Here is a 26,907-nt window from a genome sequence, read left to right as displayed (position 1 = left end):
AATAATAATATAATAAAGGTTATAAAATTAATTAACTTAATTATTTTAATTAAATATATATTATAAACTTTATAGCTATAAAAGTTTAATAATTTTACTTTAACTCCTTTTACATTATTAATTTAAAAGTATTAAAGGTACTTTATAATAAAAAAGAAATATTTAAAGTATTTATATAGGTATATATAATTTATAATTTTTTTAATATTAAAAGTATTAAAAATCCTTTTTAATTATTTATTTATAAATGTTTAACTTTTTTATAAAGAAGGATTAAATATATTAATTATAAAGAATTAAGGCAGGTTTTAATATTATTAATAACCGGACGTTAAAGCTAAAAGTAATAAAAAAGGTAGGTAAAGGTATAATAAGAAAGAAGGTATAATAAAAGTAAATAAAGGTATAAATAATATATGTAATAATTAAAATATTTTTTTCCTTTTCCTTTTTTTTATTATTTTTATTATTATTATTATTATTTTTATTTTTATTTTTATTTTTATTATTAATAATAGTAATAATAGGGATAATAGGGGTAAACGGATAAAAGGGAAAAGCTAGGTATAAAAGTAATATAGGTATAAAAAAAAAGGGGGGGTAAAATTAAAGTTAAATAAATATAAAAAAGGAAGGTTAAAATTTATATTAAGTTTTTTCCTATATTAATATTTATATTATATTTTTTATAAATTTTAAATAAAAATATATTATACTTTATAAAAATTAATTAAAAATAAATTATAAAAATATATTTATATATTAAAGTTATTACCCTTTTTTAAAAAGGAAAGGTTAATAAAATAAAGGTAAGAAAAAGTTTATAATAATATCTTTATATATATATATTAATATAATTCCTTAAACTTTAAAAATATATAATATTAATAATATAAATAATATTAAATTATAATAAATATACTTTTAAAGAATATATATTTTAAAAAAAATAATATTATATAAAAAAAATAACTTATTAAATAAAGTTTTAATTATTAATAAAAAGTAAAAAGTTAATAAATATATTATAAAATAAAAAATATTATATATATTATATAATATATTAAAAATTATAAAAGGATAAAAAGGAAAAAAAAAAAAAAGGAAAAAGGTTTTACTTTAAAATATTAAAAAAAATATATATCCTTTATATATTATACTTTTAAATATATAATTATTATAATAATATTAAATAAATAAATAATAAAACTTTATATAATAATAACTTTTTTTAATAAAGTATTTATTAATATATTAACTTTAAATATTATATTTAATAAATATAAATAATAAGGGTTATTTTAATAAATATTAAATAATTAATAATATAAACTTTATATATTAACTTTAAACATTATTATAATTAATATTAAAAGTAAAGTATTATAAATAATATATAAAAATAATTATATAGTTTAATATTATAAACTTAAAGAATATTAATTAAAGTAAATATATTAATAAAAAGTAAAATATAAAATATTTAAATTATTTTATTTATTTTAATTAATAAAGGGTTAAATATATATTAAAAGAAAATTAAATAAAAATACTTTTAAAGTTAAAAAAGTAAAAATAAGGTTAAATATATAAAGGAAGTATTAAATATATTATAGTTTACTAATTATATAAAATGTTAAAATTAAGCAGTTAATTATATAACAATGCTGTTTAATTAAGGGGTATATAATGGAATGGCATAATACTTTTATTAATGATATAGCACTTTTATTAATAGCGTAGCGCTTTTACCAACAGTATAACGGTTTCGCTAGTAGCACAGCGCTTTCGCCAATAGTACAACGCTCCTAGCCAATAGTATAGTGCGCCCCTAACGAAGGTATACTATACCCTAGCAAAAGCGCACCTATAAAGGCGCTTCTAATAGGGGCGCTACGTTCCAAGAATTAGCTGGAACGCTTATATAGTTAGAATTTTCTACGCACTTTATTGCAGGATTAATAATAAAACAACGCTTTCAATTTAACTTTAAAAACGCTGCCTGGAAATGCTGGTTCGATTCCGTTAACTATAAATATCCGTCAGAATAACAAAATTATTGATTTTATTTTTCTCGTCTTAAAAAAAAACAAAACAAAAAACACGATACTGCAATTCCTCGCTATCAACTTTTTTTTCTCTCGTCATTTTCTCCTTCGAGGGCTTGGCGAACAATTGTCCGAATACCCAAGCTCTGGGAGATACGCTCGATGCATCGACCAGAGTGAGTTAAACTACGTTACTCGAGAGCAACAGGATATGCTCACTTACTGGCACTACAGAGGTCCGCCATTCATAGTTTTTTCTTAGCGTACTCTTGCTCATAGTATCCACACCACTTACCTTCTTGTGAAGGCCAGTTTACTTGGGCCTTTAAGGCTGCTGCTGTATTGGCGTTTTGCGCAGCTACTTGCTTGTCGTGGGCAGCTCTAGCCCGTCGCTTCTCTGAGATTTTCCGTAACCGCTCGTTCTCCTCGCTAGTCATGAACAGATAAATCTCTACACCAATAGCGTGAATAATAAAGGCTAGGAAAAGAGATGTGCCAAAAACAGCGTCGAGAGCTGCTGCAGCCTCTACGATGGAGGTAGGCTTATGCAATGTGCCTGAGACTAATGCACTAGTTTGTATCACACATTCCGGGTAGAGGTCTAGCGTGCGCTCATGAAGCATCGAGTTAATCTTTTGGCAAGGCATGGCGTATAGATAGGGACCGGTATTGATGACTTTCACAGAAACGATTTGAACGATTCGCTGAGTGATAATGCACCCACCCCAGAACCAAGCCCTGAGCATCCATACACGGTGCCTGTCGATTCGGTTCGATCTAATGGTGTCAATCGCCCTCGAAAGCGCCCATAAAACTGCGATAACAAAGCCGTTAGTAACAGTCTCGTACAATAAATATGAATATAAGGGTTAAAAAGTGAGAGGAAAACGCCACGAATTTACTTACACGCAAGCCCAACGGTCCATCCGGCTAGCTGAATATCCAAGCCACCGCCAAAACTGACCGGTAGTATAACAGATGTAACAGCGATACCTATAAAACTTAGAATAGTAACGAGGTAACCGTTGCGCTTGTGGAAACCGGGATACTCGCGACGGATAATGGGTACAAACTGGAGGCAAGCCAGAATTGCAGCAGGTAGAATTGTGCCAAGGTGAACGAGAAAAGCGGTCTTGTATGGCTTCTGTGGCATATAATGACATTCACCTGGAGCCGCATCTGTGAGATTTTGTTAGCTATTAACCGATTCAAAAGAAGATATCAAGGAATACTTACGGTTGGCCTTGCTCTTCACTACCTCCGAGCAAAATACACCGTCAAAGTTCAGGAACTGGAAGCGATAGAGCGAAAAGAGCATGAAAATTCCAGCAAAGAAAGCGAAATAACATAAGCTCAAGATCTTTCTAAACCCTAAGACTTGGTACATCTTCCTCGGTTTCTTGGCGGGATCGTCCGCCTTTCGGCGATTAGCATTTGGGCGCTTGGCGTCAGCCATGATGTGCAGTTCGTGAGAGTAGACTTGTAGGTATCGATGTATTTGCAACGGAGATTGGTGTGTGCTGCTCAAGATGCTATAGAACATTAACAGGGCAAGCGATCAAGTATAAATATTGGGGGTATTGATAAAACTGTTGTACGAAACAATGGTTCTTAGACCGGATCGGAGAACAACGTTTTGTCTGGGGCGGAAGCGGGAAGAATGGAATTGATATGAACAACTCCCAATCAGCAGTGAAAGAAGAAATACCAAGAAAGAAGAGGGCTGCGTGATAGTTGTGTAATTAATTGTCGAGTCTAAGACCAGTCACCAATTCTCGTATTTCTCCCTTGTTAAGCACACCAACATATTGTAATTGGATCAAAGAACGCTTAGTCTCCCCTCTATATACAACTCTAACAGAAATGACAACCATCATGTGAAGGCCTTATTGTTCAAGGAAACTAAGCGCCTTAATTTCTTTACATGAAACACAAGAATATTATCGTACTCGGTCGCAGAGCGGCAAAGTTTTGTACTGGCAGCTTCCGCGCCGGCCGCTTATTTCGCAAATGTAACTTTCCAACCGAAGAAGACGATTCACCCCTTATTTTCATTGTTTGGAGGCCGAATTTAAGACATATAGAATGATCAGTCGGAGCAGGGATAATGGAAAACGAAAGGGGGAAACTCGGGATTCGGTTAGATAAATTACCTCCTTCTTTATTCAGATGAAGACTAAATTAGTATATCTTAACCATACGTAACACGAAAGGAGAAGCGTATACGACAACGTATGCACATTTCACCTTGAGCTGGGCAAACCGATCATGTATTAAGCAATTAATTGACAGAAAAAAATATTCGGATGAGCAAGCGAAGGGAGATTAAATATCACGGTAAGCGCTGGGCCTGACATAGCACGTAAGGTTTGGTAGTTTGTTGCCGTATCAGAACCGTTGGTTCCTAAACAATTGAGCGTTGATATGGCATGTACAACACGCATTCCCGTAACGTGCGTAGTACTTGTTTTAAGAATTCGGATTGGCTGTACTTAGTGTGATAGGCGGGCCACTTCTTCGATCCCGCCAGAACCGAATGTTTCCGATCTTGGAGCGATTGGGCAGCTCGCTCAACGCGACACATGGGACCCCCGGCATTCAAAGTGGCACCTGTTCAAGCTAGCCACTGTGAGTAAGGGATCAAGGAGCTAACGTAAGCGGATCACGTTTCAAATGGTCATCCGGACCTAGGGGACGTCAGCTCGCTCACCAACCTTTCCAAAAGCCTCAATAAAACGACGATGTCGTTGCCTCCAGTTCCGTACAACAGCAAACATACCAGTGGTGGCCTCCGCGAATAGCTTTTTGATCGTGGCTTCACCGCTTGGTGGCTATTCAACCTAGCTTGGAACATATCCGCCATTAAGGGAGCTTTCCCTGTAAAGTGTGGTCTGATCCGACCAGACCGCCGTCTGTTGCGATCACAGACATGCATATATATCGGATGTGCTGTCATAGGTGACCTTTCGTATTTAGGCCATGGTTGGGGTCCCCGGTCGTTCCAAGGGATGCCTAACCTGTAGGAGACGGAAGAAGGGTTGTGACAGAAAACGTCCTGTGTGCACCCAGTGCTCCGGTGCAGGGCTGGAATGCGGAGGTTACGGAAGGGAACGGATATTTCTTAATTCTACGCAGCGCACCGAAGCGAACGCTGTCCCTGTTATCTATCGAAAAAGCTCCGAGCGGCAACTTGGTCTTGGTGACACTGACATTGTCCTCCCAAACAAGCTGGCACAAACGGCTTACGTGGAAAAATACATAAGTATATTCCTAGATAAGTATTTCCCAGCAAACCGTTTGGCTTCGTCCAGCGACTGGATCGAGGTCGCGCACGAACTCCGCACTTCCGACGACGCAGTTCACTTTTCTTTTCTCAGTCTGGGCTTGTTTGCTGTTGGCGAGTCACAACATGCTATTCGGTCATACTGTTATGCCCTACGCAAGCTTCAAGCAGGACTGTCTCTCCCATCTAGGGTACAGAGTGACTCTACGCTCGCTGCGTGCAAACTCTTCAGTCTTCTTGAGGTGAGTTTGTCGGGTTTCACAGATAAAAATAATGTTTCGAACCAACATTTTGCTTAACCGAGCTAACAGCTCGTTCAACATAGACCTACCATGGTACCGACGAAAATCCGCTGTTGCAAGGATCCAAATGGCACAGCCACGTAGACGGTTTGCGAGCCATCATCGAAACACGGAGCCCTTATTTGTATCAGACTGGCATGAGCCATAAACTTTTCACTGAAGGGCGATATTTCCTTGTTAGTTGAAGCCCTGCCATTCCGATCTAGCTCCTACTTTGTTTGCTAAGGCCAAGTACAGCTCGTCGCAGCAATAAAAGATCGACAGCGAGCCCCTCTCAACACACCTAAATGGAGAACAATACCATGGGAAAAGGAGCCAAAGACATCTACTGATACAATATATGATATGCTAGCTGATATGAGCGACATACTAGCTGACACAGATGAGATGCGATGCTGCGATGATCCTATTATGAAGGCTAATTTACACACCAAGGTATTGGAGGCGTCTCTGCGCCTCGGTCAAAGTCTCCAGGACTGGCTCAAGGAAATGGGCGGCACCCTGAAGAATTTTGATGACGATGAGGTAACTACTAACCCACATACCACCTCTCATTTGTCCTTCGCGCATTTGACGCTCTTATACTGGATGGTCCATGTGCTTCTTTACTCGAACCTTATATCGATATACGACCCTCCATTATCAGAGATCCCTGCTGAGATTAACCCGGTCCCATACATTCGCCTTATAGCTAATGCGCTCCCATACTTCTGGCGTGCCGGTGCTGGGTTTTGTAGTGCGAATTTGGCGGCTTTACCGTGGGGCATGACACTACAAGCTGCTTATGCCACACCGCATCATTATACGGAGGAGATATTGCTCTTGGAGCGTTTTGCCATGCAACAAAATGGTGCCAACACAATATTACGGTTCCTAGAAAGCCTCCAGAGAGACTCTGCAGAGCCCGAGTTCTCCTTGGTAGATGGAAAGAATGGCTGTAAGTCCTTATTTTCTTCCGGTTTCCTGGGGTGACAATAAGCCCCGTTCGGGTTACAAGCATGCAATAAAGATTCCGAAATCTTAGAGATGCCATATATAGGCTTCAAAGTGGTTACTGACTCAACCTATTGCAGTGATTCTCCGAGCTCAGAGATGGATGATGGCCAGCCCTAAACGTATAAAAGGGGCATCTAACAACAGCAACACTATCTCCAATTACAATCAAGGTAGATCATAACAGTGTTTGACCTTGTTCATATTTGCATGATGGATAACCCACGAAAGATTATCTTTTTCTTGTACACACTAGAATCCTGCATATAGACCTAAATGTTAGATACAATTGGGGTAGGAGCTAATAATATGGTCACCCTTTGTACCACAGTCATTCAGCTAATAAATTACATAATATCCCTCTCAAATCGATGCATATATTTTTGGGGATTATCTCTTCATTCGTAATTGACTGCAGTTCTACATCTTGAAGGTGCCTCTGAATTCTGAGTCCAAGCCCACATGATTGAATTCGATATTACCACTTACTCGAGATTTTCTGAAAGCTTTTGGATCCATATCATTGGATTTGTTGACGCTAGAACCCTTTTCTGCAACTTCAACAAGAGTGTTCAAAGAACTCCAACCTGCATCTTATGAATCCACCCCTGCTGGCTCTGGAGTTACAATGAATAGTTCATGTATTGACAACGTGACCACCTACCTCTGTCATCACCTTGTGCCTGCTTCTTCAAACGAAAAGCAGCACAGATGGAGTCCTTTGTTAAACATAATTCGCTCAATACAATCACCATTATTCACAAACCACCCCCGTATATAGCACAGACCGCATGTACATATCCACGATCTCTCACACTTATCATGATGCTGGTGCTATGTCCAATGTTCAGACTTCTAACTGGGAAATTCTATTCTCTAAGGACTTAACAAGCTCTCTTTGGCATCCCCCTGTCTAAAATTCAACCACTTCTGACATGCCGAGTTAAGCAGGGTAAAGGTCTGATCAATTCCCCTGATCTCTCGAACAAAAAGACCTTTTCGGAGCTTTCACATGTAACTCTATACATAGCCTTTCCTACAAATAAGAAGGTTTATTGGTACCTCATATGTCAATGAATATAGCCAACAGCTTGGCTTTGTCAAGTGCATTAGCTTCAGTTCATAGCCTCTTGACGACCCCTAAAGTCTCTGCCCATGTACATTGTCGTGATGGTGCCCCGTAATTCTAGCCATTGAACATGTCCCCATGTCGCTGACATCTGAATCTAACCCACGGCGACATCATTGATAAAGTCTCGGCATGTTTGCTTTATATGTTGAAAATTCTCTTCACCTGGCCCCATCCCATATAGATATTCATTTTCTAAGTGCCTACCCCCTCTACCTTCCAATCCTAACCTTTTCCCCTTCCACCTCTTCCACCCTCTCTGATCCTACTTTGCTCTCATCCTCTATGTCACCATCATATTTCTTGAGGTTCTTACTTTGCGTCACACTCCTGATTACACTTTGCCAGTGGCTTTATGCCTCGGAGCTTAGGTTCTCGCTAGCATTCTAATTAGCAAGCTGCAAGTTGAACCAGGTAGTTCATAGCTACCATCTCCTAAGCTGACTTCACTGCTAGTTCCTTCCCTTTTGTGAGTATGTATCCCCCAAAGCTCGGTTGTCATTCGAGACCAACGTTCGAGCTCTTGTCTCATATTAACAAATAATGTAGTTACCTAGGTAATCTCGGCTGTAGTATTTACTTACGGGTTATTTACTATTACTTCAGCAGTATTGAGTAGTCACCGTAATCTGGTTATCGCCGCTGTTGCTGCTATGGATCCTTTCGTAAACGGATGCCATGGCAGCGCTCCTGCCATCCGGCGTGCAGCCGAAGAAAAACTGCACCACTTGATGTCTGCTCCATGGACTAACGGCGACAACTCCACGGGCGATATCGCCCGCGTTCGTCACCAGGTGGAAGTCCTCAAGACCCAGAACGCATTTCACGCTGCAAACCTTCTAGATGTTGCTCACCCCTGTGGCGTATGCAATGCCCCTACACCTCCCGAATCGAAGGCATGCCCAGTCTCCTTGGGCAATACCCTCATGCGCAATCTTCGAGAGAAACAGGAGAAGATCCAAGGTATCATGACGCAGGTCGACAACAATAATATCCTGATCAATAAACTCGAAGATCACCTTAAGACCTTTGACAATATCTACAAGTATCTTAGAGTCGAGGTCCCTGGAGACTGGATCAAGTACTTTTTCAAGATCCATACCGATAGTGGTCTCAGTCTCGTCATCCAGGACCGCGAGGGCGGTAATGACAGCGAGCTTAACGATGAGGTGAACCTAAAGTTCTTAGTCGATAAAAAGAAGCTGATGTTCAACCTCGTTGATGCCGTGACTCTGCCGCCTATTCCTACCCGTGTGCTCTCGCCCGTGTCTGCACTGCCAGATCCCAACGCAGTCGCTACTCCCGCACAAGTCGCCCCTGTCTCGCAGAGAGCACCAGAGCAAGTCGAACAGACCCAGCTGATCTCCTTTTCCAAACCCAAGCCTCCAGTCCTCGGGATCTGGGACACGGAGGAAGAACGTGCGCGAGCCCTCCGCGATCAAATGGGCCCCTTCGCCCGCGCCACCAACTCAGACAACGTCCCGCAGATGTTCACGCACGGAATCCAGTACACGCCTCTACCATCCCGGTATCCCACCAACATTCAAGACCTATCCCGCATGGTCGTTTTCACCGGCTTGCGTCCAGAGACAAAATGGTTCGATGTCCTATCTCGCGTCCGCGGCGGTCCCATTCTCCGCGTTGTCCGGGCCAACTCAAAAGCAATGGTCGTATACTTCGTACACTGCCGCGACGCATACGCTTACGCAACGCACATCGCCTCAGTCCACAACAGCACCCTGAACATCGACAATACTCCCGTCAACATTCGCCTCGTGAACACCCCGTCATACCCAGTCCCCGACTCCCTCATGCGCGAGATCACGCAGCGCGGTGCATCGCGATGTCTCGTGTTCCCGCATTACGAGGGCGTATTCGGCAGATTGCTAGACCATTTCTTCGAGCGCAGAAACATCCGGGACTTCACAATAACCAAAACAGACACGAACCCCCCAGACAATACCAGCGCCGACGCATCCACCCCTGCTCTCACCACCGCTACCACCATCACCCCTACATCTGCCGCAACTGCATCCCAGCGCTCAGAGATCATTGAGGAATGGGTCGATGACGAGGAGCGCGCCAGACAGGTAGCCAACGAACAACAGAAGAGCAACAAGACGACCATCTTCCACTTCCGCGACGTCGAGTTCGCGCGGAATGTGTTCCGGGAGAGTATCAGGGAGTTTCCTTACTGCGGGGTGAAATACGCCATTGACCACTGCGGGGGACCGCTAGATGAGCTGGAGAGTACCGAGTAGCTGCCTTCTTGTTCGGCAGCTAACTAAGGAGGAGTACGATGAACGCGGGCTTGGTTTGCGCTCTGCTAGGATATGCATAGATCTTGGGAGGACTCTACTAGGATGAGACGGTACCGTCATCGTCTTATACTGCCCTGTGATGCTGAGACGGGGAGGTATATATAACCGAGTCCACTGATCTGATTTGCTGCAGAAGAACACGAAGGACTTGCTTGACGGCGTTACTGGCGGTTTTCGAGAGGAGGCCAGTTCACGATGATGCGACGAGAGGAGCCTCGCCTCCTGGGCCATTTTCCCTACTTACTGCGTTGCGTTCTTATATCAGCCATGTAAACTCGATCTGGAGATGATTTCTCATTTTTGAGCAACTGGCATCTGAGAGATTTCCTTCACGTTCACATGTTAGAATAGAAAAGGAATACACAAAAGAATTGATTAAAGCTATTTTTTTTTTCTTTTCTTTTCTGACTAACGAGCTAATTCTAGCGCATCTAACCAGCTCTGGTGTTCGCAATACCCAGCGCGAGCGGAGGGATATTTACAAGCTGGAAGGCCATAAGTTCATGCTCAAGTATATACGCAAACCGTCATTTCTTCCTTGCCAACCCACCAAGGGACGGATTTTCCTCGTGTCTCATGATCACCATGTGAAGCTGTGAGTGTGATCCTTTGCTAGCTCCACCATAGTATAATTACAGTAGAATAGAGTCTGTAAGCTCTCGCAGCAGTGAGGCATCAGCCCGAAGCTTGTGCATTGGCCTAGTCATCTGGTTTTGCTCTGTCACCTGCAAGTATTCTTCTGCGTCATCTTCTCCATCCTGGGCTCGCTGGTCTTCCAAAGAGCTGCTACCCAGTCCTCCACTCGCGTCGCCCTCGAAGGCTTCGGCAACATTCGAATACATTCCCTTAAAAGCTGTGAACCGTCTCTTTGACGCATGTCCCTTCGACGCTCGTTCCTTTGATGCGTGTCCCTTTGATGGACGCACATCTGATGCTTGTCCATCTGATTTACTTCCATAGATTAGTGGTCTATCGAGTGGTTCAAGAATTACACCGTTCCAAGGTGCCCTCTCCCTCTCCTTACGTCCAAAGTACTCTCTTATCAAGGCAGGTGGAATGTTGTCCTCATGCTCCCATGTTGGATTCTGGTCCGCTGGCCAGTCGCCCGCCCAGCGGACTAGGTAGTGACGGACCAGTACACCATCGATTGCAGATAGTTTGGAGTCTTCCAAGCACTCTACTTCCCATTCTTCTTCCGGCTGTGCTTTTCTCTTGCGAGAACTTTTAGGTTTAGCAACTGGCGTTGCTTCCTTTTTCGAAGATGTATGGGCCAGGTCATCAAGTTCATCAAGTTCATCGGGTTTATCATTCTCGATCCCGATATCGGCCGTGGTAGACCAACACCGATGGTCATGATCAGCGGGACGCACTACATTGAAGTCATTCAATGCTATAGCCATATCATAAGCCATTACTGGGCCTGGAGGACCATGAGTCCGTTTGTAAACCCATTGTAAGTTAACTACCTCGATTGCATGCGGGGGCTTCGGAGGGACTACCCGTGAGAATGCTACCTCTTCTGGTTCTTTCGGCTTAGGAACAGGACAATGTGGGGTCGGGACAGGAGTGACAGTTGGAATGTGTTTCTGTTTGGGTGCTTTCGGCTTTGGATTTGGGTAAGAAGGTACTGGTACAGGAGTGACAGTTGGAATATGTTTCCGTTTGGGTGCTTTCGGCTTTGGATTTGGGTATGAAGGTGCTGGTACAGGAGTGATGGTCTTACCCACCGCTACTGGTGGCTTCTTCATTCGTGAGGGTTTAGGATACGTCGGGACTGGCACATGAGTGGTGAGCTTAGGTTTCGCATTTAGTGGTGTCCATTTCCTGCGGGCAAGGGGAACCGGGGAAACAGATCGAGAAATTTCATCTGGGGCTGACGATAGTAGGTTGGGGACGAACAATTCAGCATGCCCTCGAGATGAAGGGCCAGGTGGAAAGGCTTCGAGTGAGGAGCCATTTCCGTTTCCTAACGTGTCTGGTCTACTACTGAGATCTTCAGTAGACTCGGAACTGCGGTCATCCTCATCACCACCCTTGAGCTGTCGGAGTATAGCTTCATTCATGTCTGTTTCTTCCAAATCCTCTAAATCCGTCGACACTTGTGCTAGCTTTTTTTTAGGAGTTGACAGTGATGGTCCTGTTGGCTTGGTGGGTGGTAACGGCACATTTGCCAAATCTTCTTTGCCAAAGCTTGCTTGCTGTGCGAGCTGGCGGGCACGCATTTCCGCCTTGCTCGGCCGCCCTCGTTTCTTTTGCCCGGGTGTGGCGGGTGTAGAGGTACCCGTGCCTGGTGTAGAAGCTGCAAGAGCCTTAGCGCGCTCTTCTTGTTTTCTCTTTTCGGCTGCTGAACGTTCCTCCTCTTCCTTGTCTCTCTCTAAAGATTGTTCGTATTCCCAATCCTCTAATGTCCAAGGTGATACGTAATCGAGTATCTTGGTGGCCAGGATGGCGACGCGGGCGTTGGGCAAGTTAGGCCAGCCTACAATGTAGTAGAGCTCTAGCTTCAGGTCGCCATTGATAGGTTTGCCCGGGAGGACGCGTTTCTCGATTATAAACGCGTCAGTGTCGTGTTCGAGATTCACGCGGATGGGCGCGAGAGGAGGCCCGTCGCCGGGTCGATAATCTCGAGGTTTCGAGGGGAGAGGTATCTCAATGCGTGATCTTCGTGGGGGAGCTTGCGTCATGGTGGCGTTTGGGGGGCAACGAAACTTATGGCTAGAGAGCTTGCGAGCGTCGCATGCTAACAACAGCTAATCGCGCGAGTCTCTCCTACACACCCAACTCCTCTCTCGTCACCCTAGAACAGTAGAGCGACACAGCAGTCAATGCTATGGCTGCCGTAGGGAAATCTGTCTTGGATGTTAACAAACCCCACCCTAAGAACTCAACGTGGGAATAGGTAGTCTGAGAACGGAATCGTCGTGTTTCTTTGTTCAGGCGCATTGCCCAAAGGCCTTCAGTGCGAGTAGATAATGCACGCAAATTTTGGAGAATGAAGGGAGCAGGATGGAATGGGGAAACGAACAGGCAAAGAGAGACAAACTGGCAGTGCCGAATGTTGCTATTTAGGCTCGCACACAATTGCCGCAAGAGCGCGCGGTATTGGGAATTTCAACTGTGAAGGACGTGGGTGGACGGGCAAGGTAGAAATGCGATAGTCAAGGCAAGATTTCGAGTCTCATAATGAAATACCATGTAGTTAGTATTTTAATTTGATGACCTGAATAATAAAAAGTTGAATCAGAGAAAGCCTGTTTCTGGATATTTACTACCCATTTTATGAGCCTCATACACACAAGTAGGTTCAGTAGAACAGTACTTGCTTTCTCTCTTCTCAACTTTGTTGGAAGCGAAAGCCGTTGGAGTACAGATACCCTGATGGCCCTTACCCAGGAGTTGGGGTTAGTTGGGACTCTCTACCTGGAAGGAAGTACCCACCTCCCAGTTTACGTAAACTAAATGGGGCGAGCTCACTTATGTACTTAAGTACCTTCCCCAAGTTCTGTTCCAAGGTTAGGTACCTAGGTACCTATGATGAGATGTACATGTGGCTGGTGCCGAAGCAAGGAAGACAGAGCTTCAGCCACAGCCGGTAGTTAAACTGGACTACCAACCAAGGTCGGTGCAAGCTCACCCACTGATGCAACAGCAGTGCAAGTGCGACACGCAGCTCAGGCTGCCTGGTAAACATCCCTCCCTCTAACAGAACTTGAAGCTTCAACACCACCACCACCAGTCGTTAACCTCGCCATTCTCACAACCACACCCTCCTCTACTACACCAGTAACTCGATCACGCAAATACCTAAACACAACTCCAGCTCCGCCCAATATCTACAGACCGTCTGCCCAACATGGTAAGTTAAGCTGCGTTGAGTTATAGCCAAGCTCCTTCATCCCCGCCAATACAATGCAGGCCACCGCTCCAAGCACACAGAAAGTAGAAGGCTAACACAACGATAACAACCAAAACAGACGTCGATAGGAACGGGCTACGATCTCGCCAACTCCATCTTCTCCCCCGACGGCCGCAACTTCCAGGTCGAGTACGCCGTAAAGGCCGTAGAGAACGGCGGCACATCAGTCGGCATCCGCTGCAAGGATGGCGTGGTCCTGGCCGTCGAGAAGGTCGTGACCTCGAAGCTGCTGAAGCCCGGTGCCAACAAGCGGATCGCCACAGTGGATAAGCACCTAGGAGTCGTACGTTTCTCGCCCTTGCCGTTCCATCCACGTGCACGGCGTTTCTTGCTACCGGCATCTAGTTCGTTCGTTCGTGCTCGCATTCTACGTACTTACCATTTTGCAAAACATAATAGGTATACTCAGGCATGGTCCCCGACGGCAACCACTTCGTCGACCGCGCCCGCGACGAAGCCCGCGCCTGGCGCGAGACGTTCAAAACACCCATCTCGACATCGGACCTCGCAAGCCGCATGGGCGGCTACCTACAAGCCTACACGCTGTACCAATCCGTGCGACCCTTCGGCATCACGGCCATCGTCGGCGGTTTCGACTCGGAGCTCGAGGCGCCCGTGGACGGCGAGGTAGGCTCGGGCCCCAGCGTCGGCCCAGGCGGTAAAATAGAAGGTTCCCACGGCGGTCCAGGGCTGTACATGATCGAGCCGAGCGGGATGTACTGGGGCTACTACGGCGCGGCGACAGGCAAAGGCCGGCAGGCCGCCAAGGCCGAGCTCGAGAAGCTCAATCTCTCCGAGGGCAAGCTGGACCTGAAGCAGGCCGTCAAGGAGGCCGCGCGCATCATCTACGTCGCGCAGCAGGACAACAAGGACAAGGAGTTCGAGCTCGAGATGAGCTGGATCAGCAACGCCGCGGGCCCCACCAAGGGACGGCATATGGAGGTTCCCAAGGACCTCCTCGAGGAGGCCGAGCGGTTGGCCAAGAAGGCCATCTCGGAAGATGACGAGGAGGAAGAGGAGGAAGGAGGCGAAGAGGACAAGATGGAAGAATAGATCAAATGGAAATGAACGAACTACTTGCCCATTTTTCTGAAAGAAACGAAATGCAACAACACCAAATAGAGAGGAACTTGTATTAATACAAATGTCGCAAGCGTTTTTTTTTTTCTCACAACAGCACAGGGAGGGGAGAGGTAGGGAGCATGATGATGCGTAATAGATTGATTTCTTTCTCTGAGATCTACTATACGTCTTCTTCCACAAGTTCCTACTCGTTGCTCCTATGCTAAGAAATAAAGAAAATGCCTTGCGGCCGCAGTAATGCTGCTGAGTGTCCGTCTACTGTGTAAGTAAACGCCATCTCGAGAGGTAAGCTATCTTCCTTGGTAAAGCTACCTAGATGCTTCTTCTTCTTTGTTGTTTCATAGAATCCCAGGCTGGTTCACCACCATTCTTACATGGAATGAACAAATTTCTCAGCCTAGAATGCTGGCGCCAATACAAGTCTCCTCGATTCCTTCGGTATCCCCGAGCTCTTGCTCAAACCGACTGTCGAATCGCAGACTCCGCGCCCTTAATGATAACACGAACACCCCACATACTTTGTTCGTGCATCCACAATCTCTCGTTCACCATGAAATCTTCGCGATACCTTCTCAGGTTCCAGTTCTCTCGTTTTTTTCTTCACGTCGTGCATGAAGGCCACAGACTCATCAAAGCCACAATTTATATACAATGCCTAGAACAAGTAGGCAACAAACTAGCATCGAGACCACGCGACTATTATCCGTCTCAAAGGAAAGGAAAAGACGATATAGTCGGGTAGCTCGAAGGTGTTTTGTAGGACAGGTTAGAAATCTCGTGCATCAACCGGATTCCTTGGTTGTGATTAATCATTAGACGTTTTCTTCATAGGCCCAAGCTGCTCAGTACGAGGCCATGCGTCGAGCAGGTGATCGATAATCACCGAGGATAGGCGAGTTACCGATCATCATGTTGGGCGATAGCTGCGCAGCAGCTCGTCCGGGCGCTGTAGGGGAGTCGAACATCGTCGGCTCGTGATTCCCGCCAAACGCAAAAGTGTTGGCTCGCCCCAGGCATTTGCGCTTCTGTTGAAGCTTCCCCAGTTCACGCTCACAGGTGTTGGCGTGCTCCACAGCACCCATCTCGACATAGGCCTGGGGATAGCAGCGGTGTCTCTGGAGTTTGAAGAATTCCTTGTAGCCACCTTCCAAGAGATATACCTCGGGGTAAGTTAGGTGGGGATAGCACTCGGCATTAACTGATCGATCTTCAGCCCGAATGTGACGAGCCATTCGGGGAGCGCGATGTACAGAGTACTCGCAATGAAAAATCAGTATTGTCTTGCCTTCCATTGGTGTCTCAAAGAGATGCCGAGCCAAGAGATCCTTGTCGTTGTAGTTGATGGCGCCATCAATGTGGCCACCATCATACTCGTACTCAAAACGGCAATCAATAATGATCTTCTGCGTAAAAGACGCGTTGTACTTTCCATCTAGAAGTTCCAGAAACGTGTCTCGAGAAATTCTGGGAATGCCGTCATTTTCGCCATCAGGGAAGAAGTGCGGTAGCAGCAGGTCCTCCTCTTCCTCTACATCCATAACTGATTGCAAATTGCTTTGAGGAGCAGACTCCTCAGTTTTTGCCTTTACGACATCGCCTGGGTTCTCGAACATACTCAGGGATCGACGGTAGGGCCGACGTGGTCGGTTGAAAGGGTTAGAAGGGCGGCGGATATGACTAGCACAAGGCGCTCCATTGCTGCGGTGCTCGCGCGTGCCTGTTAGGCTGGCAAACTGCAGTTGTTTACGGAACGTACCAGGGGCAATACCTGATGGGCTATTCGCCGACTGCGGCCGCCGTTCCTGAGGCGGGGATTCTTGGAAAAGCTCTGAAGGGGACAATCCTGGTGAACCAGCGCCAAATCGAAACGACGAAACTTGACCCTCAGGGTGTATGCGGTTTAGCAGAGAGCTGGTGGAATGACCTTTCGTTCGAGTTAACGACGGACGTCGCAGACCAAGTCTCTTGCGGCTACTATTTACACATTAGTCCCACTGACACCAATTTAGTTAGTCGGTCCAAGCTTACTCAGTCACTGATCTGGGTATATCCAGCATAGTAGAAGATGGCCGTGTCATCTGAAGTGGGGACTCTTCCATCATATCCACATCCGGCGACTGGACCGGGGTAGGTGATATTATTTCTATTGAAGCGCCGAAGGGCTCCTTCTGTGGTACAGGCGAAATGTCCATGACCTCCGACGGTACTGGCCAGGGAGAGGATGATGGTGGCAGAGGTGGTGTAGTAATTGTTTCTGGCCGTCATTGTCAGTATCTAGACGGGAACATCCGAGTATATTCCTTACCTCGACCCGTCATATTTGACGTGAAAAGAGCACGACGAGGAGTTGGAAACCGTGGGCTGGTGGTGTTAGTACAGTCTCCTCTATATCTCAGGCCCTGCAATCATACCTAAAGTCGTTGTCTATAGAAAAATTCTGTGATAGATCGGCAGCTAGACTAGCAGAAGGAGATGAGCCACGGATAGACTTCACGTTGAAATAATCTGGCCTTGCTCGCTGCAGTTGATTCCGAATGCTCGGTCGACTCCCCCCGAAGATGTTCCCAGAACCGAAGGGGCCATGAGCAGCAAAGCACCACGAGGGGGCAGCCGTGGGCTGCATGGCCGCGAGTGGTGAAGAGGCCTCCATTCTTGCAAAATATTATGGCTATTGACGAGAGGATCTATGATTATAATCCTACTTGCCAATGGCTGCTTGGAATATGATCGACCATGCGTGTTGCTAACAAATGGGAGGCTGTTACCACAACTACAAGATGCTTCCTCATAAGATTTTGGAATGCTGTAGGAACAAACAAAACAACCCAACCTCCACAATTAGTCGGGTACAAAGGCTCGAGCAAGTACGGATGGCTCCGCAACGCAATGTTGTACAGGCAATGGTTGCTTGGACGATTAGAGCATGTGTTGCACGTCGAGTATACAGTCGTTGATCAGTTTGCTTTTGGATGCGAAAATTGGCGTAGAAAATGCAATAGCGGTAAGGTCTGCCACTTGAAAGTCGATAACTAGTCCAGATATTCCTTCAATTCTTGGAGTGTGCTGAATTTCCAGGGGTATTTCGTGAAACAATTACAGAAACGAGGAATGGAGGTATAATGAATGTGTTCGATTGTCGTCGACTTCCTGGTTGGGCCGAAACTCGTTTGTACTGGACTGGGTATTTAAAGAAATCGTTGTAAAGAGAGGGAAATGTGGAAGAACAGGTCGAAGTGCCGCTTCCGTATGGACCATTCGAAGGCCGAATTGTCTTGCAGGTGGGAGTGGTAACCCAAAGAAAATCGATTAAGGAAATGGACTCGTGATTTCTATGTTCCCCCAATTCATGTCAGTTGAGATTTTTTCTTTATTACAATACTCGTTCTCCCCATAACTTTCAAGCTGCACAATCATATATCCCTTGGCGTATTATGAAAAGCCTGGAGTCATATAACCTTGGGGGAGGGTTAGGCAGTAAAGTAGGGTCAGAGTTGGGGTCAGATTTGGGGGGGAGGAGCAGAATCACAGCCGTCTCCATATACCACATACCACAGAGCCAGAAGCCTAGCAAGGACAACTTCGTGAATGCCTACGGATGAGTGCGAGGAATTGTCGAGAAGCGGCACCGGCTTGCACCTTAGTTGAAGACCGGGGAGGGACGGGCTTCACACGTTCGGCTGCAGAGAGAAGGAGAGGCATGAAGGAGGGCAGAGGGGATGCATTGGTTTTTGTTCTCCAGGCGTGGCACGGTGGAGTTTCAGTGTCCCAGGACAGGCCTGCGCTGCACGCTGGTTGCGAGGGCGATGGGGGGAAAGGGTGTGGAGGACTGGCGAGCGTTGCCAGGCAGTTTTTGGAGCCAGCGCCGGTGCAAGGTACATCCGCACTTAGTGTACATGCAGTATGTACTTACCTACGAAGCACGAAGCTGTGGAAGAGGTCGGTACAAAGATACATGCTGTAACCCAGTCACCAATGGGTCATTGACAACTGCTACTTACATACAGATTGATGTATTACACGTACCCAGGTTTGCCCAGCTTGTGCCAGCTCGAGCCAGGTCACAATTGGGAAGGCTTTTGACGATCGCTTCTATATAGTACCTAGGTACATAGCTAGTACTATCTGTAAGTTCTAACTGGGCGCCCGCTCCACAGGCCTGCTGAAAACGGCAGGCAGCTTGGGTACAGGCTTCATGCTAGGCGTCGCTAGCGTCGTTTCCAGAGAGCTGTAACCGCCAGGGCAGAGCCAGTCCTCACCCGAACTTGGGGGCTTCCCTGGTGATAGATACCTAGGTACCTTGAGATGGTACGCACGCTTCTCGCCTGGCTGCTTTGTATACCTACATCCCACGTACCTATTGTAGACACATAGGGAGTAGATGTGAGGAGGTGTACGAGAAGTAGACTATGGGAAGCGAGGTAGGTACACAAGGCAATTGACCCCCCGTCTCTTGTCCAATGTGTTGCTGGAGCAGCATGCCTGCCAGATCTTCATCCGTACTAGCCTGCGTGGGACCAGTGTCGTGATCGCTATGCCGAAAAAGAACAGCCGCTATTCCCTAAACGCCATGTGCACGGGTGTAACAGCAATTTATGCATCAATTACATCATAAAACGCTGCAGTTCAGGCGGTGAGTCTCGACCCGTTACCTGGAGCAACCGTTACCAGAAAACCTGTTAATTACGAGATATGACACACTTCTCTTCGACAACAAGGCGTCACCATCACAGGTTTCATGTCGTCTGTATCCTTCAGCATCGCGATGGATGTCTGAATTAGGATAGGATACCGTAGTAGAGTGCGAAGGCATCGGACATGGCATACATACTTGGCAAGGTAGGTAGGTAGACAGACATGTGAAGATATGAAGAGACATTGCAATGGCTAGTACAGGTGGTAGGTCTGTCTGAGATGACAAAAAGCAGCTGGAAATTAGCAACCTTGCATCCATAGGTAAATCATAGTGTATACATTCACGGTAGTCGGATTCATAACTAGCGAAATCAGTGTGGAAACTGATGAGACAGTTCATCCCGCCAGAGACAGATTTCAGACGCCTCGATGCTACATACTTCGTAGTCGACCGTCGGTGACAATCAATCAATGTAATGCACCAGCGCAACGGTGTTAATAATGAGTTGGTAAGGCACGGGATTTTTCATACGGGGTAACACGATGCCACCAAAGAACCTACACAGGTAGTTTGGCTACCGGCACTAGTAGTAACGCAATGGTTAAGGGTAGTTCATGTACGGTTCTTGCATGTCAATTGGTGATCGGTATGGCGTTGATATTAGGATGCATTCACATAACTTCCCCAACCCTCGCAGCAGGAACTATCAAGGTATACGACATGCGAATACCGTAATGTTGCACAGCATTGTTGCATGCAAAACATGAATATGCACTACCTACCTATCTACCAGCTACCAACAAGTAGCAACAGACAGACTGTAGCTAAGTAAGCTAAAGCGTCGTCCTCGGGCTCTTACGTGAGAGCTAGCCCTCCCAGTTCTCGTTCAGGAAACGTGGTTTAGCTGGGTTCAGACTCCCCTGCACCACTATCAGCGAACCGGTCCAATGAATCGTGCTCGCTATTCGATTCTCAGACAGTCCAGAGACAGTCCTACACGCGCAAATAATGTTCATTTCCGTAGTTGCCAGCTGCGCTAAACAAGCAACAAACTCTCTCCAACAGTCTGGAAACCCCGGGGCGCGCTACGAAGAACATTCAAGTGCTGACGGGCGCCCCCAACCCATTCCAGCTACACGGGTAAGGCCGGCCCTTCGTTTCCATCGTCATCGTCACTTGGTATTATTTTTATAAGCAAGTGTATGTACATGAAGAAGCTGACGACGGCCTCCTTGGCCCCGTTCTCTCCCGCTACGAAAAAAAGAGACAATGCTGACTAGAACATGGCGAGACTCGGGACATAGGAATGGCGTGTCTCTGCTCAGATTATCGGAGCCCTTCGGCCACGTTTGGTCTCTCTTCGGCGAGACACTATGTCTCTGGTCAGTCGATGCGCACACACAGCCAGCACAGTATCTACTCGTAAACCCGTACGAACTACGTATATATCAGGGTCCAGGTAAGAAGCGACAGAGCCTTGTCAAAGAACGATGGTTTCGAAAACAGTCCGCGTTACTTACTTACTTGCCTAGCTAGGATTGCGTGAGATTTGGTTGCTGGGGTGCTATCCCAACGGGTCAAAAGTCCGCTCCCGACAGGGCTGAGAACATGAAAAAAAAGTCCTCGAGATACCGAATAAAAACATGCTCTAGTGTAGGAGAGTTCCACTTTATGTTACCCCCAGACCAATCCCCACATAGTTTTTTTACTCCCTAGTGTGTGTTACGGCGTTTGAAACGCCGCTCTTTATGCAATGTGACAGCAGCCATCAAAATAGTGGCATGGCATTCGGGTATTTGAGGCTCATGAGATCGCTGGCTCACAAGCTTACCAACCTCGGCACAGTTACCTAGGTATAGGTATGATATGACGATGTGACGACATTGAACTGTTTGTGTTTTGAGTTGGCCCGTCCCTATATGTCGTCCCTTACCGTAGTAAGAAATAGAAAAGAACAATGATGCGGCAAGCAGCGACATGGTAACCTGGTTTATTGACTTTCTCAGGGAGGCTTGTCGTCCAGGAGATGCGCGGCGGTCAAAGCCTCCTGTCTTAATACATGTTTACCCAAAGTTGTTGCCGGTCCGCTCCGATTGATTAGCTACATGTAGGTATTGGAAGTGTTACTGTTACGATGTTGCGGTCTGCTGTTTGCGTACAGTATGCCAGGTAGTGTGTTCCCAACGTGGACGAGCGAAATGCCTCTTTCGGAGCTCATTAATTTACGTTTCCTGGCCAATACTATATATTTGGCAGGAGTCCTTGCGCACCTTGTCGAATAAGCCACAGCTTTGTGTCCAGCGATGATTGGAGTTTCGCAGGCGTCAGCCCCATCGCCCAATTTCCATCAGAAGGTTTTCGGCGCAGCAGCAAGCAAACCCGCAAGCTATTCTCATCACGGTCAAGCGGTCGGCAGCTATAAGGGATGAGGGAGAGGAAGGGAAATTGAAGCTTCTATTGTGAGCGCCTGGCCAAAAGGGATACATGTAGTTAGGTGGTCTCGGCGTTAGCTATTTTGGGCCGATGAGGAGCAGCTAGAAAAAAAAAATCATTCTAGGTGATGGACAATATGACTACCTAGGTAAGTACTATTAAACTAATTGATGCCAGCTGGTGTTCGCTACAAAAAGGGAAGTGCTGAACTCAACGGACTGGACTGGCGTTTCCAGATAAATCCAAGTGCGACGGACGACAGAGGTAGTAAGCCCAGAGTTAGAAGGATCTACGTTCTTCAACCAACAAATTCAATTGAGTTCATCTCTGTTCATCCAAGGCGTCTCCTTAGATCTCGATGCGAACGCGTCGATTTCACCTAAAATGCCGATCTAGCAGATCAGGGCAGACGTCATCCGTCACCCGCGACAGCTAGTGTCAGAGTCTTTAAATCTCACTTTTATCCAGCGCGTCGATCAGACGGCCGCGACATGCGGTTGGGACGGAGCAGAGACGGAGCAATGGCACGCGGTGCTGTCGTCATAACTGCCATAGCCAATGTCTAGCGTGTGTGCTATGGATTTGGCGAGGGTCTGGCAAAAGCTTGGGAGGCTCGGGCAATCAACACTCCGGCCGACCCTCTGTGGCTCTCCTCTTGGATCTGTCCTGGGTCTGGTCTGTAGATAGTAGCCGTGACCAGCCAGCTCGTTGCATATGCAAGCAATTGCTGTGAGACGGGAAGCCTGCTGCTGCTACTGCTGCACAGCGATGGAGATCCGATGTATGCCTTGTTCTGCCTTGTCTCCCATGTTTACCTACATACCTACCTATCAACCTACCTACGAGTACAGAGTACTATGCTCATCGTGGTATCGTCTACGATTCTGCTTTACGATCACGTCTTGCTGACCGCTTGCTTGGCTCTGCATAAGTCACCTGCACGAAAGGAGACATAGCCACCGTTGAAGGATTCCGGTCACGATCCAATGAGAGCGCGTAACAGGCCCCCGAAGCTACTGTTGGTGCCGCCTCCTACTCACAGTAGTCGTGTATCAGCTCCAGTGCAAGCCGCGTCGGCGACATCTTGGTTCTGCCCTAGCCTCGTCTAGGCCCTCATTTGATTCACAGTGTCATCGGCGCCAAACCTCTGCCACCTGGTGGCTTCTACTGGTTCTCTGTCCTGGTAGGGCATGCCGATTATTATTAGAGCTGGCAGACACTATCGAGTCCTACAGCGACGTGCTACCGAACTGGGCGCATCAAAGGTAGGTCGTTCTACGCGCCTACTACCTACCGTACTACATCACTATCGAAGGTTCGCCCAGACTACCGGGCCGCTACTGAGGCGTCTATCAGATCATCTCATCGGAGCATCCGTTACTACTACTGGCCGCTCGCCCGCCGCTTATCAGAGGAACAGCTAAATTGATGTTCTAGAGCTCGGCGAGCTCGGCACCTAATTGATTCACGTTTGAATGCATGTGTACGTGTAGGTTATCACCAACAGCTATCGAGAAATGCAACCTATGCCAGAGCTGTGTGTACATGCAAGATGCATCACCAAGTAGTAGCTACCTACATGATATTTCCAACTTGAATGAGACATGGGCGTCCAGTATGACTGCAAGCTAGACATTGTCTTTTTCGTGTCCAATGCAGACACTGATGTAATGATAATGCGAAAAGCCTCTTACCCCTCCGGCCCAGCTAGCTCCTCTACAGTAGGTAGGCACCGTAGTTAATGCATTGTATTTGTCTTGCCTACTTGCGCCCCTCGAGGGAGGAGGCCGATGTGCGGAGTTGAGGGGTTATCGTGTGACCCAAAACGGAAATAAGTAAACAACGGGCCGGCAGTGAGTAAAAAAAGTGCGCGTCTTGTCTGAGTAAACATGAAGCAGAAGCTGAGCAAAAAGCTGCAGCTAAGAGGCTACCACCCCTCGCAAAGCTTACGATAACCCCTGCTCTCGTCGCGATGTCACGAGGTCTGATCACTTCAGCCGGCCAATCGTCGCCGAGCAATGGGTAGCGATGGGGAGGCTTATGCGGCGTGATAGGTCGGCGAGAAAGAGACGAGCATGGTTGATCAGGGAGCTTGGGCCGTCAAACCCCGCCGACGTAGCATTCCTCCTGCAATTCGCGGCGTTGATTCGTGCATCCTTTGCTGGGGCATCACGCTTGCTTCCCCCACCTCGCCCACATTTTCAGCTGTCTCATCACCAACACACACGCAAAGAGAGAGAGAGAGAGAGCTCCCTAACCCACAATCTTGCATGATGAACGATGGGGGAGCTCCAAAGCAGGTCACAGCCCAGAGATCACCGCGTCACAGGCACATGGAAAGGGGACGCATCTTGGGCCGAGATACAGTCTGCCGGGACCTGATAGCAGGCACTGGAGGCCATACCAGTAGCGAACTCCTTTAAGCACACACTTGCTTGATTGACACCACTCGCTACTACATACATATTTGAGATTCTGTAGAACTGAAAGAGGGTTCGTCGGTTACTGTAAAGAAGATGTGATTGGGCGCAGTCAAAGATACTGTAGCACCGTAGCATAGATATTCATGCCTCGTACCGCTCGGCATCAACTTCGGTACGGGCTACTGTAAGTAGGCAACTCCCGTTCCGGTCAAGTCCTAACAAAAAACCGAGGCACTAAATCGACAATCTTTCCCTTCGCTGACCGCGACTTAGAGTATACATGGTACGGTAGTGTGTCTAATTGAGGCACCCTTATCGCATCTACTTAAACCATGCTCGCTACCAGATATCTCGTGCAGCTGTTGAAACACCATCCTTGCTCGCGGGAGATATTCCCATTCTAAAATTGTAAGTAGTACCCAGTCACCCACCCCCATCCAGCCAGTGAATCTGCGTAGATAGGGTAAGGAATCCACGCCGGCGCCGGATAGTACGCTAGGTATTGTGTGTAATGCCGCAATCAAGTTCGCGCCGTAAGTATTACTTACATACCTACGCTAATCGTGTGACGGTATCTCGCTTCCCAAGACCGAAGAGAACCGCCTGACTTTTAATGAAGGAGAGCAAATTCAATGAGAGAGCAGTTTGCTCGCTTAACAAGCTTTCTTCAAATCTCTCTTGTCCTTTCTACTATTGGCCCACACGAGATCGGAGATTTCTGAGATTTGCTAACCCCATCATCCATTCCCTTAGTACAGCGAGATTAAGCTATGACTGCCGGGTTTTGTGCTACGTTACCCCGGGGGGAGGGAGGAGATAGCTGCCTATCTGTGTACCCTCAGACAAACTTGCGGGTTTTCCAATCGCACGTGTAACAAGATTGTGATGAGTGGTATGTCGGAACAACACACGATTACATGCTGTAGTGTAAAGGCGGTGCGGTGCGTGCTTACGTCAACGAACCCAATTCGTTCACTCGTTCGTTTACGGCAGTTTTTCTGAAACTTCGGGTCAATGCTATGAGGCTCCAGTGCTAAGCAAAACACCTGATCGCTAAAAATCAATTTGCCGACCCCCCTTATCCATGCATCATAGCAGTCACATACTATAGGGCAAGGCAAGTTCTGTAAGTAGTAGCAGTCAACAGACAGCATCGACCGGAATTGGGCAAAATTGGCCCCTGCGAAGGAGCCCCGTACCATGTCTTTTACTGTAAGTAGACGGGCTCTTATGAAAGGGTCAGTCTGCCTAGCTCTCTGCCCATGTATCATCTTTTCTTGGTACTCTTGTTTCGTTTCTTTCGTCCGAAGCTTATACTGGTTGAAGTCTAGGGTCCTCGTCCGATTTTGGTGTTTGGAAATCCTTGAGGATCGGTTTTAGTGAGAGGGGTTTGTGAGCACGCATAACACGACCGGGTCACGATCGCATATATATCCAAGCAGATGGGTGTATGATCCGATATGCTCATGACTCATTGGGATATATATACGTGTACTTCTGACTAGAAAGAGCGGTCGAGACTTGGCAGATGCCTGTGTATTCATGCGTGTATGTGTGCATAAGAGAGCAAATCCGTATCAAAGCCGATTGTTGTTGGTTGTCGAAGCAATAAGACGGCGGTGAAAAGGCGAGCAGCTTTGGAGCCGAGTCTTACAAGGACATGAGGTATGTCATTCTCGGTTAGGCGGCGACGGCATAGACGACGGCGATGGTTCCGACACGTTCCACCTATAGCTCACTCTCAATGCAGCACTATTGCTATCAATCAGTTCTTGATCCATAGGTACTTGGGCGATCTTGTAGGAGAGTGGTCGTTGGTGTACGGAATAGCGTTTAGCATTTTAGCTGCCATTACTTGTTCTACTCCCATAGTAGTAGAGTATGTGATTCAGCACATCGTCCATCTCTACTTCTCCACTAAGATATCACAGGAGGTGGTGTATTGTATTGTTTTCATGATTATTGGAAGCGTGGAAAGGATACGGTGAACTGATAAGTGTGCTTACAACGGCCACTTAGAGTCCACACGTCGAGATTATACCCTTGATAACTTACCCTGTTGATGCTGGCTCATCATTCCAGTTTAGGGTGCATTATTTATCAATGAGCCTTGACGCTATATGAGAGGAGGTGATTCGCTAAAGGTATGTTATGACGGACCACATGTGTCAGATTCGATGTGTCTAATGAAGCTGTGTTGTAGTGAAAATAGCCCGGACTGCGTGCATACTCTACTACAGAAGATCATATTCGAGCTTCTCCCCGCTTAGTTCAAAGCGACTCTGCCTATCTTGTTATTCAAATATCGCCCAAAGCCTCTGTTCTTTATCTTCTCCCAGCACC

At 46.5% G+C, this 26,907-nt stretch overlaps 8 protein-coding genes across 8 annotated transcripts; 5 read left to right on the top strand and 3 right to left on the bottom strand.

Moving 5' to 3' along the window:
• Positions 1 to 2,293: 2,293 nt before the first annotated feature.
• On the bottom strand, positions 2,294 to 3,504 carry F5B22DRAFT_652739 (uncharacterized protein; the record flags this gene model as incomplete). The annotated part of the gene is made up of 3 exons (XM_047979658.1): positions 2,294 to 2,862; positions 2,955 to 3,227; positions 3,285 to 3,504. 3 exons carry the CDS (start codon positions 3,502 to 3,504, stop codon positions 2,294 to 2,296), a joined length of 1,062 nt encoding a protein of 353 aa, XP_047824686.1.
• A 1,113-nt stretch (positions 3,505 to 4,617) lies between these two features.
• F5B22DRAFT_632032 (uncharacterized protein) lies at positions 4,618 to 6,994 on the top strand. The gene is made up of 4 exons (XM_047976653.1): positions 4,618 to 5,573; positions 5,657 to 5,809; positions 5,871 to 6,570; positions 6,707 to 6,994. The coding sequence occupies exons 1-4, from the start codon at positions 5,028 to 5,030 to the stop codon at positions 6,808 to 6,810; spliced, it is 1,503 nt and encodes a 500-aa protein (XP_047824685.1). The 5' UTR covers positions 4,618 to 5,027; the 3' UTR covers positions 6,811 to 6,994.
• Positions 6,995 to 7,730: 736 nt separating this feature from the next.
• On the top strand, positions 7,731 to 10,436 carry F5B22DRAFT_632030 (uncharacterized protein). Its single transcript, XM_047976652.1, has 3 exons — positions 7,731 to 8,133; positions 8,185 to 8,277; positions 8,340 to 10,436. Exon 3 carries the CDS (start codon positions 8,409 to 8,411, stop codon positions 10,014 to 10,016), a length of 1,608 nt encoding a protein of 535 aa, XP_047824684.1. The 5' UTR covers positions 7,731 to 8,133; positions 8,185 to 8,277; positions 8,340 to 8,408; the 3' UTR covers positions 10,017 to 10,436.
• Positions 10,437 to 10,463: 27 nt separating this feature from the next.
• On the bottom strand, positions 10,464 to 13,452 carry F5B22DRAFT_632029 (uncharacterized protein). The gene is made up of 2 exons (XM_047976651.1): positions 13,102 to 13,452; positions 10,464 to 12,925 (listed from the first exon to the last, which is right to left on the bottom strand). The coding sequence occupies exon 2, from the start codon at positions 12,758 to 12,760 to the stop codon at positions 10,709 to 10,711; it is 2,052 nt and encodes a 683-aa protein (XP_047824683.1). The 5' UTR covers positions 12,761 to 12,925; positions 13,102 to 13,452; the 3' UTR covers positions 10,464 to 10,708.
• Positions 13,453 to 13,687: 235 nt separating this feature from the next.
• On the top strand, positions 13,688 to 15,218 carry F5B22DRAFT_46413 (nucleophile aminohydrolase). Its single transcript, XM_047972085.1, has 3 exons — positions 13,688 to 13,932; positions 14,051 to 14,275; positions 14,392 to 15,218. Exons 1-3 carry the CDS (start codon positions 13,930 to 13,932, stop codon positions 15,043 to 15,045), a joined length of 882 nt encoding a protein of 293 aa, XP_047824682.1. The 5' UTR covers positions 13,688 to 13,929; the 3' UTR covers positions 15,046 to 15,218.
• On the top strand, positions 15,219 to 15,899 carry F5B22DRAFT_46463 (uncharacterized protein). The gene has a single exon (XM_047972094.1). It carries the CDS (start codon positions 15,392 to 15,394, stop codon positions 15,815 to 15,817), a length of 426 nt encoding a protein of 141 aa, XP_047824681.1. The 5' UTR covers positions 15,219 to 15,391; the 3' UTR covers positions 15,818 to 15,899.
• F5B22DRAFT_46524 (rhodanese-like domain-containing protein) lies at positions 15,868 to 18,135 on the bottom strand. Its single transcript, XM_047972100.1, has 4 exons — positions 17,487 to 18,135; positions 17,381 to 17,436; positions 17,104 to 17,329; positions 15,868 to 17,049 (listed from the first exon to the last, which is right to left on the bottom strand). Exons 1-4 carry the CDS (start codon positions 17,723 to 17,725, stop codon positions 15,918 to 15,920), a joined length of 1,653 nt encoding a protein of 550 aa, XP_047824680.1. The 5' UTR covers positions 17,726 to 18,135; the 3' UTR covers positions 15,868 to 15,917.
• A 7,532-nt stretch (positions 18,136 to 25,667) lies between these two features.
• F5B22DRAFT_632009 (uncharacterized protein) lies at positions 25,668 to 26,633 on the top strand. Its single transcript, XM_047976650.1, has 2 exons — positions 25,668 to 25,802; positions 25,891 to 26,633. Exon 2 carries the CDS (start codon positions 26,232 to 26,234, stop codon positions 26,550 to 26,552), a length of 321 nt encoding a protein of 106 aa, XP_047824679.1. The 5' UTR covers positions 25,668 to 25,802; positions 25,891 to 26,231; the 3' UTR covers positions 26,553 to 26,633.
• The last annotated feature ends 274 nt before the right edge of the window (positions 26,634 to 26,907 follow it).

This window comes from Xylaria bambusicola (genome assembly GCF_022495145.1).
Source record: "Xylaria bambusicola strain CBS 139988 unplaced genomic scaffold F5B22scaffold_108, whole genome shotgun sequence".
NCBI lineage: Eukaryota > Fungi > Ascomycota > Sordariomycetes > Xylariales > Xylariaceae > Xylaria > Xylaria bambusicola.
Note: the sequence above shows the minus strand (reverse complement) of the source record. Positions and strands in the feature narration are given on the sequence as shown.

What these genes read in the sequence shown, in the direction of transcription:
- F5B22DRAFT_632032 (XM_047976653.1), top strand. Translation starts at nt 5,028, where the DNA reads ATGGTTGGGGTCCCCGGTCGTTCCAAGGGATGCCTAACCTGTAGGAGA. An exon ending in CTGAAGGGCGATATTTCCTT is followed by an intron (nt 5,810 to 5,870) that starts GTTAGTTGAAGC and finishes GGCCAAGTACAG; the next exon opens with CTCGTCGCAGCAATAAAAGA. An exon ending in GGTAGATGGAAAGAATGGCT is followed by an intron (nt 6,571 to 6,706) that starts GTAAGTCCTTAT and finishes AACCTATTGCAG; the next exon opens with TGATTCTCCGAGCTCAGAGA.
- F5B22DRAFT_46524 (XM_047972100.1), bottom strand. Translation starts at nt 17,725, where the DNA reads ATGGAGGCCTCTTCACCACTCGCGGCCATGCAGCCCACGGCTGCCCCC. An exon ending in TCTATAGACAACGACTTTAG is followed by an intron (nt 17,437 to 17,486) that starts GTATGATTGCAG and finishes TAACACCACCAG; the next exon opens with CCCACGGTTTCCAACTCCTC. An exon ending in ATACCCAGATCAGTGACTGA is followed by an intron (nt 17,050 to 17,103) that starts GTAAGCTTGGAC and finishes ATGTGTAAATAG; the next exon opens with TAGCCGCAAGAGACTTGGTC.
- F5B22DRAFT_632029 (XM_047976651.1), bottom strand. Translation starts at nt 12,760, where the DNA reads ATGACGCAAGCTCCCCCACGAAGATCACGCATTGAGATACCTCTCCCC.
- F5B22DRAFT_632030 (XM_047976652.1), top strand. Translation starts at nt 8,409, where the DNA reads ATGGATCCTTTCGTAAACGGATGCCATGGCAGCGCTCCTGCCATCCGG.
- F5B22DRAFT_46463 (XM_047972094.1), top strand. Translation starts at nt 15,392, where the DNA reads ATGCTTCTTCTTCTTTGTTGTTTCATAGAATCCCAGGCTGGTTCACCA.
- F5B22DRAFT_632009 (XM_047976650.1), top strand. Translation starts at nt 26,232, where the DNA reads ATGTCATTCTCGGTTAGGCGGCGACGGCATAGACGACGGCGATGGTTC.
- F5B22DRAFT_46413 (XM_047972085.1), top strand. An exon ending in TGGATAAGCACCTAGGAGTC is followed by an intron (nt 14,276 to 14,391) that starts GTACGTTTCTCG and finishes AAAACATAATAG; the next exon opens with GTATACTCAGGCATGGTCCC.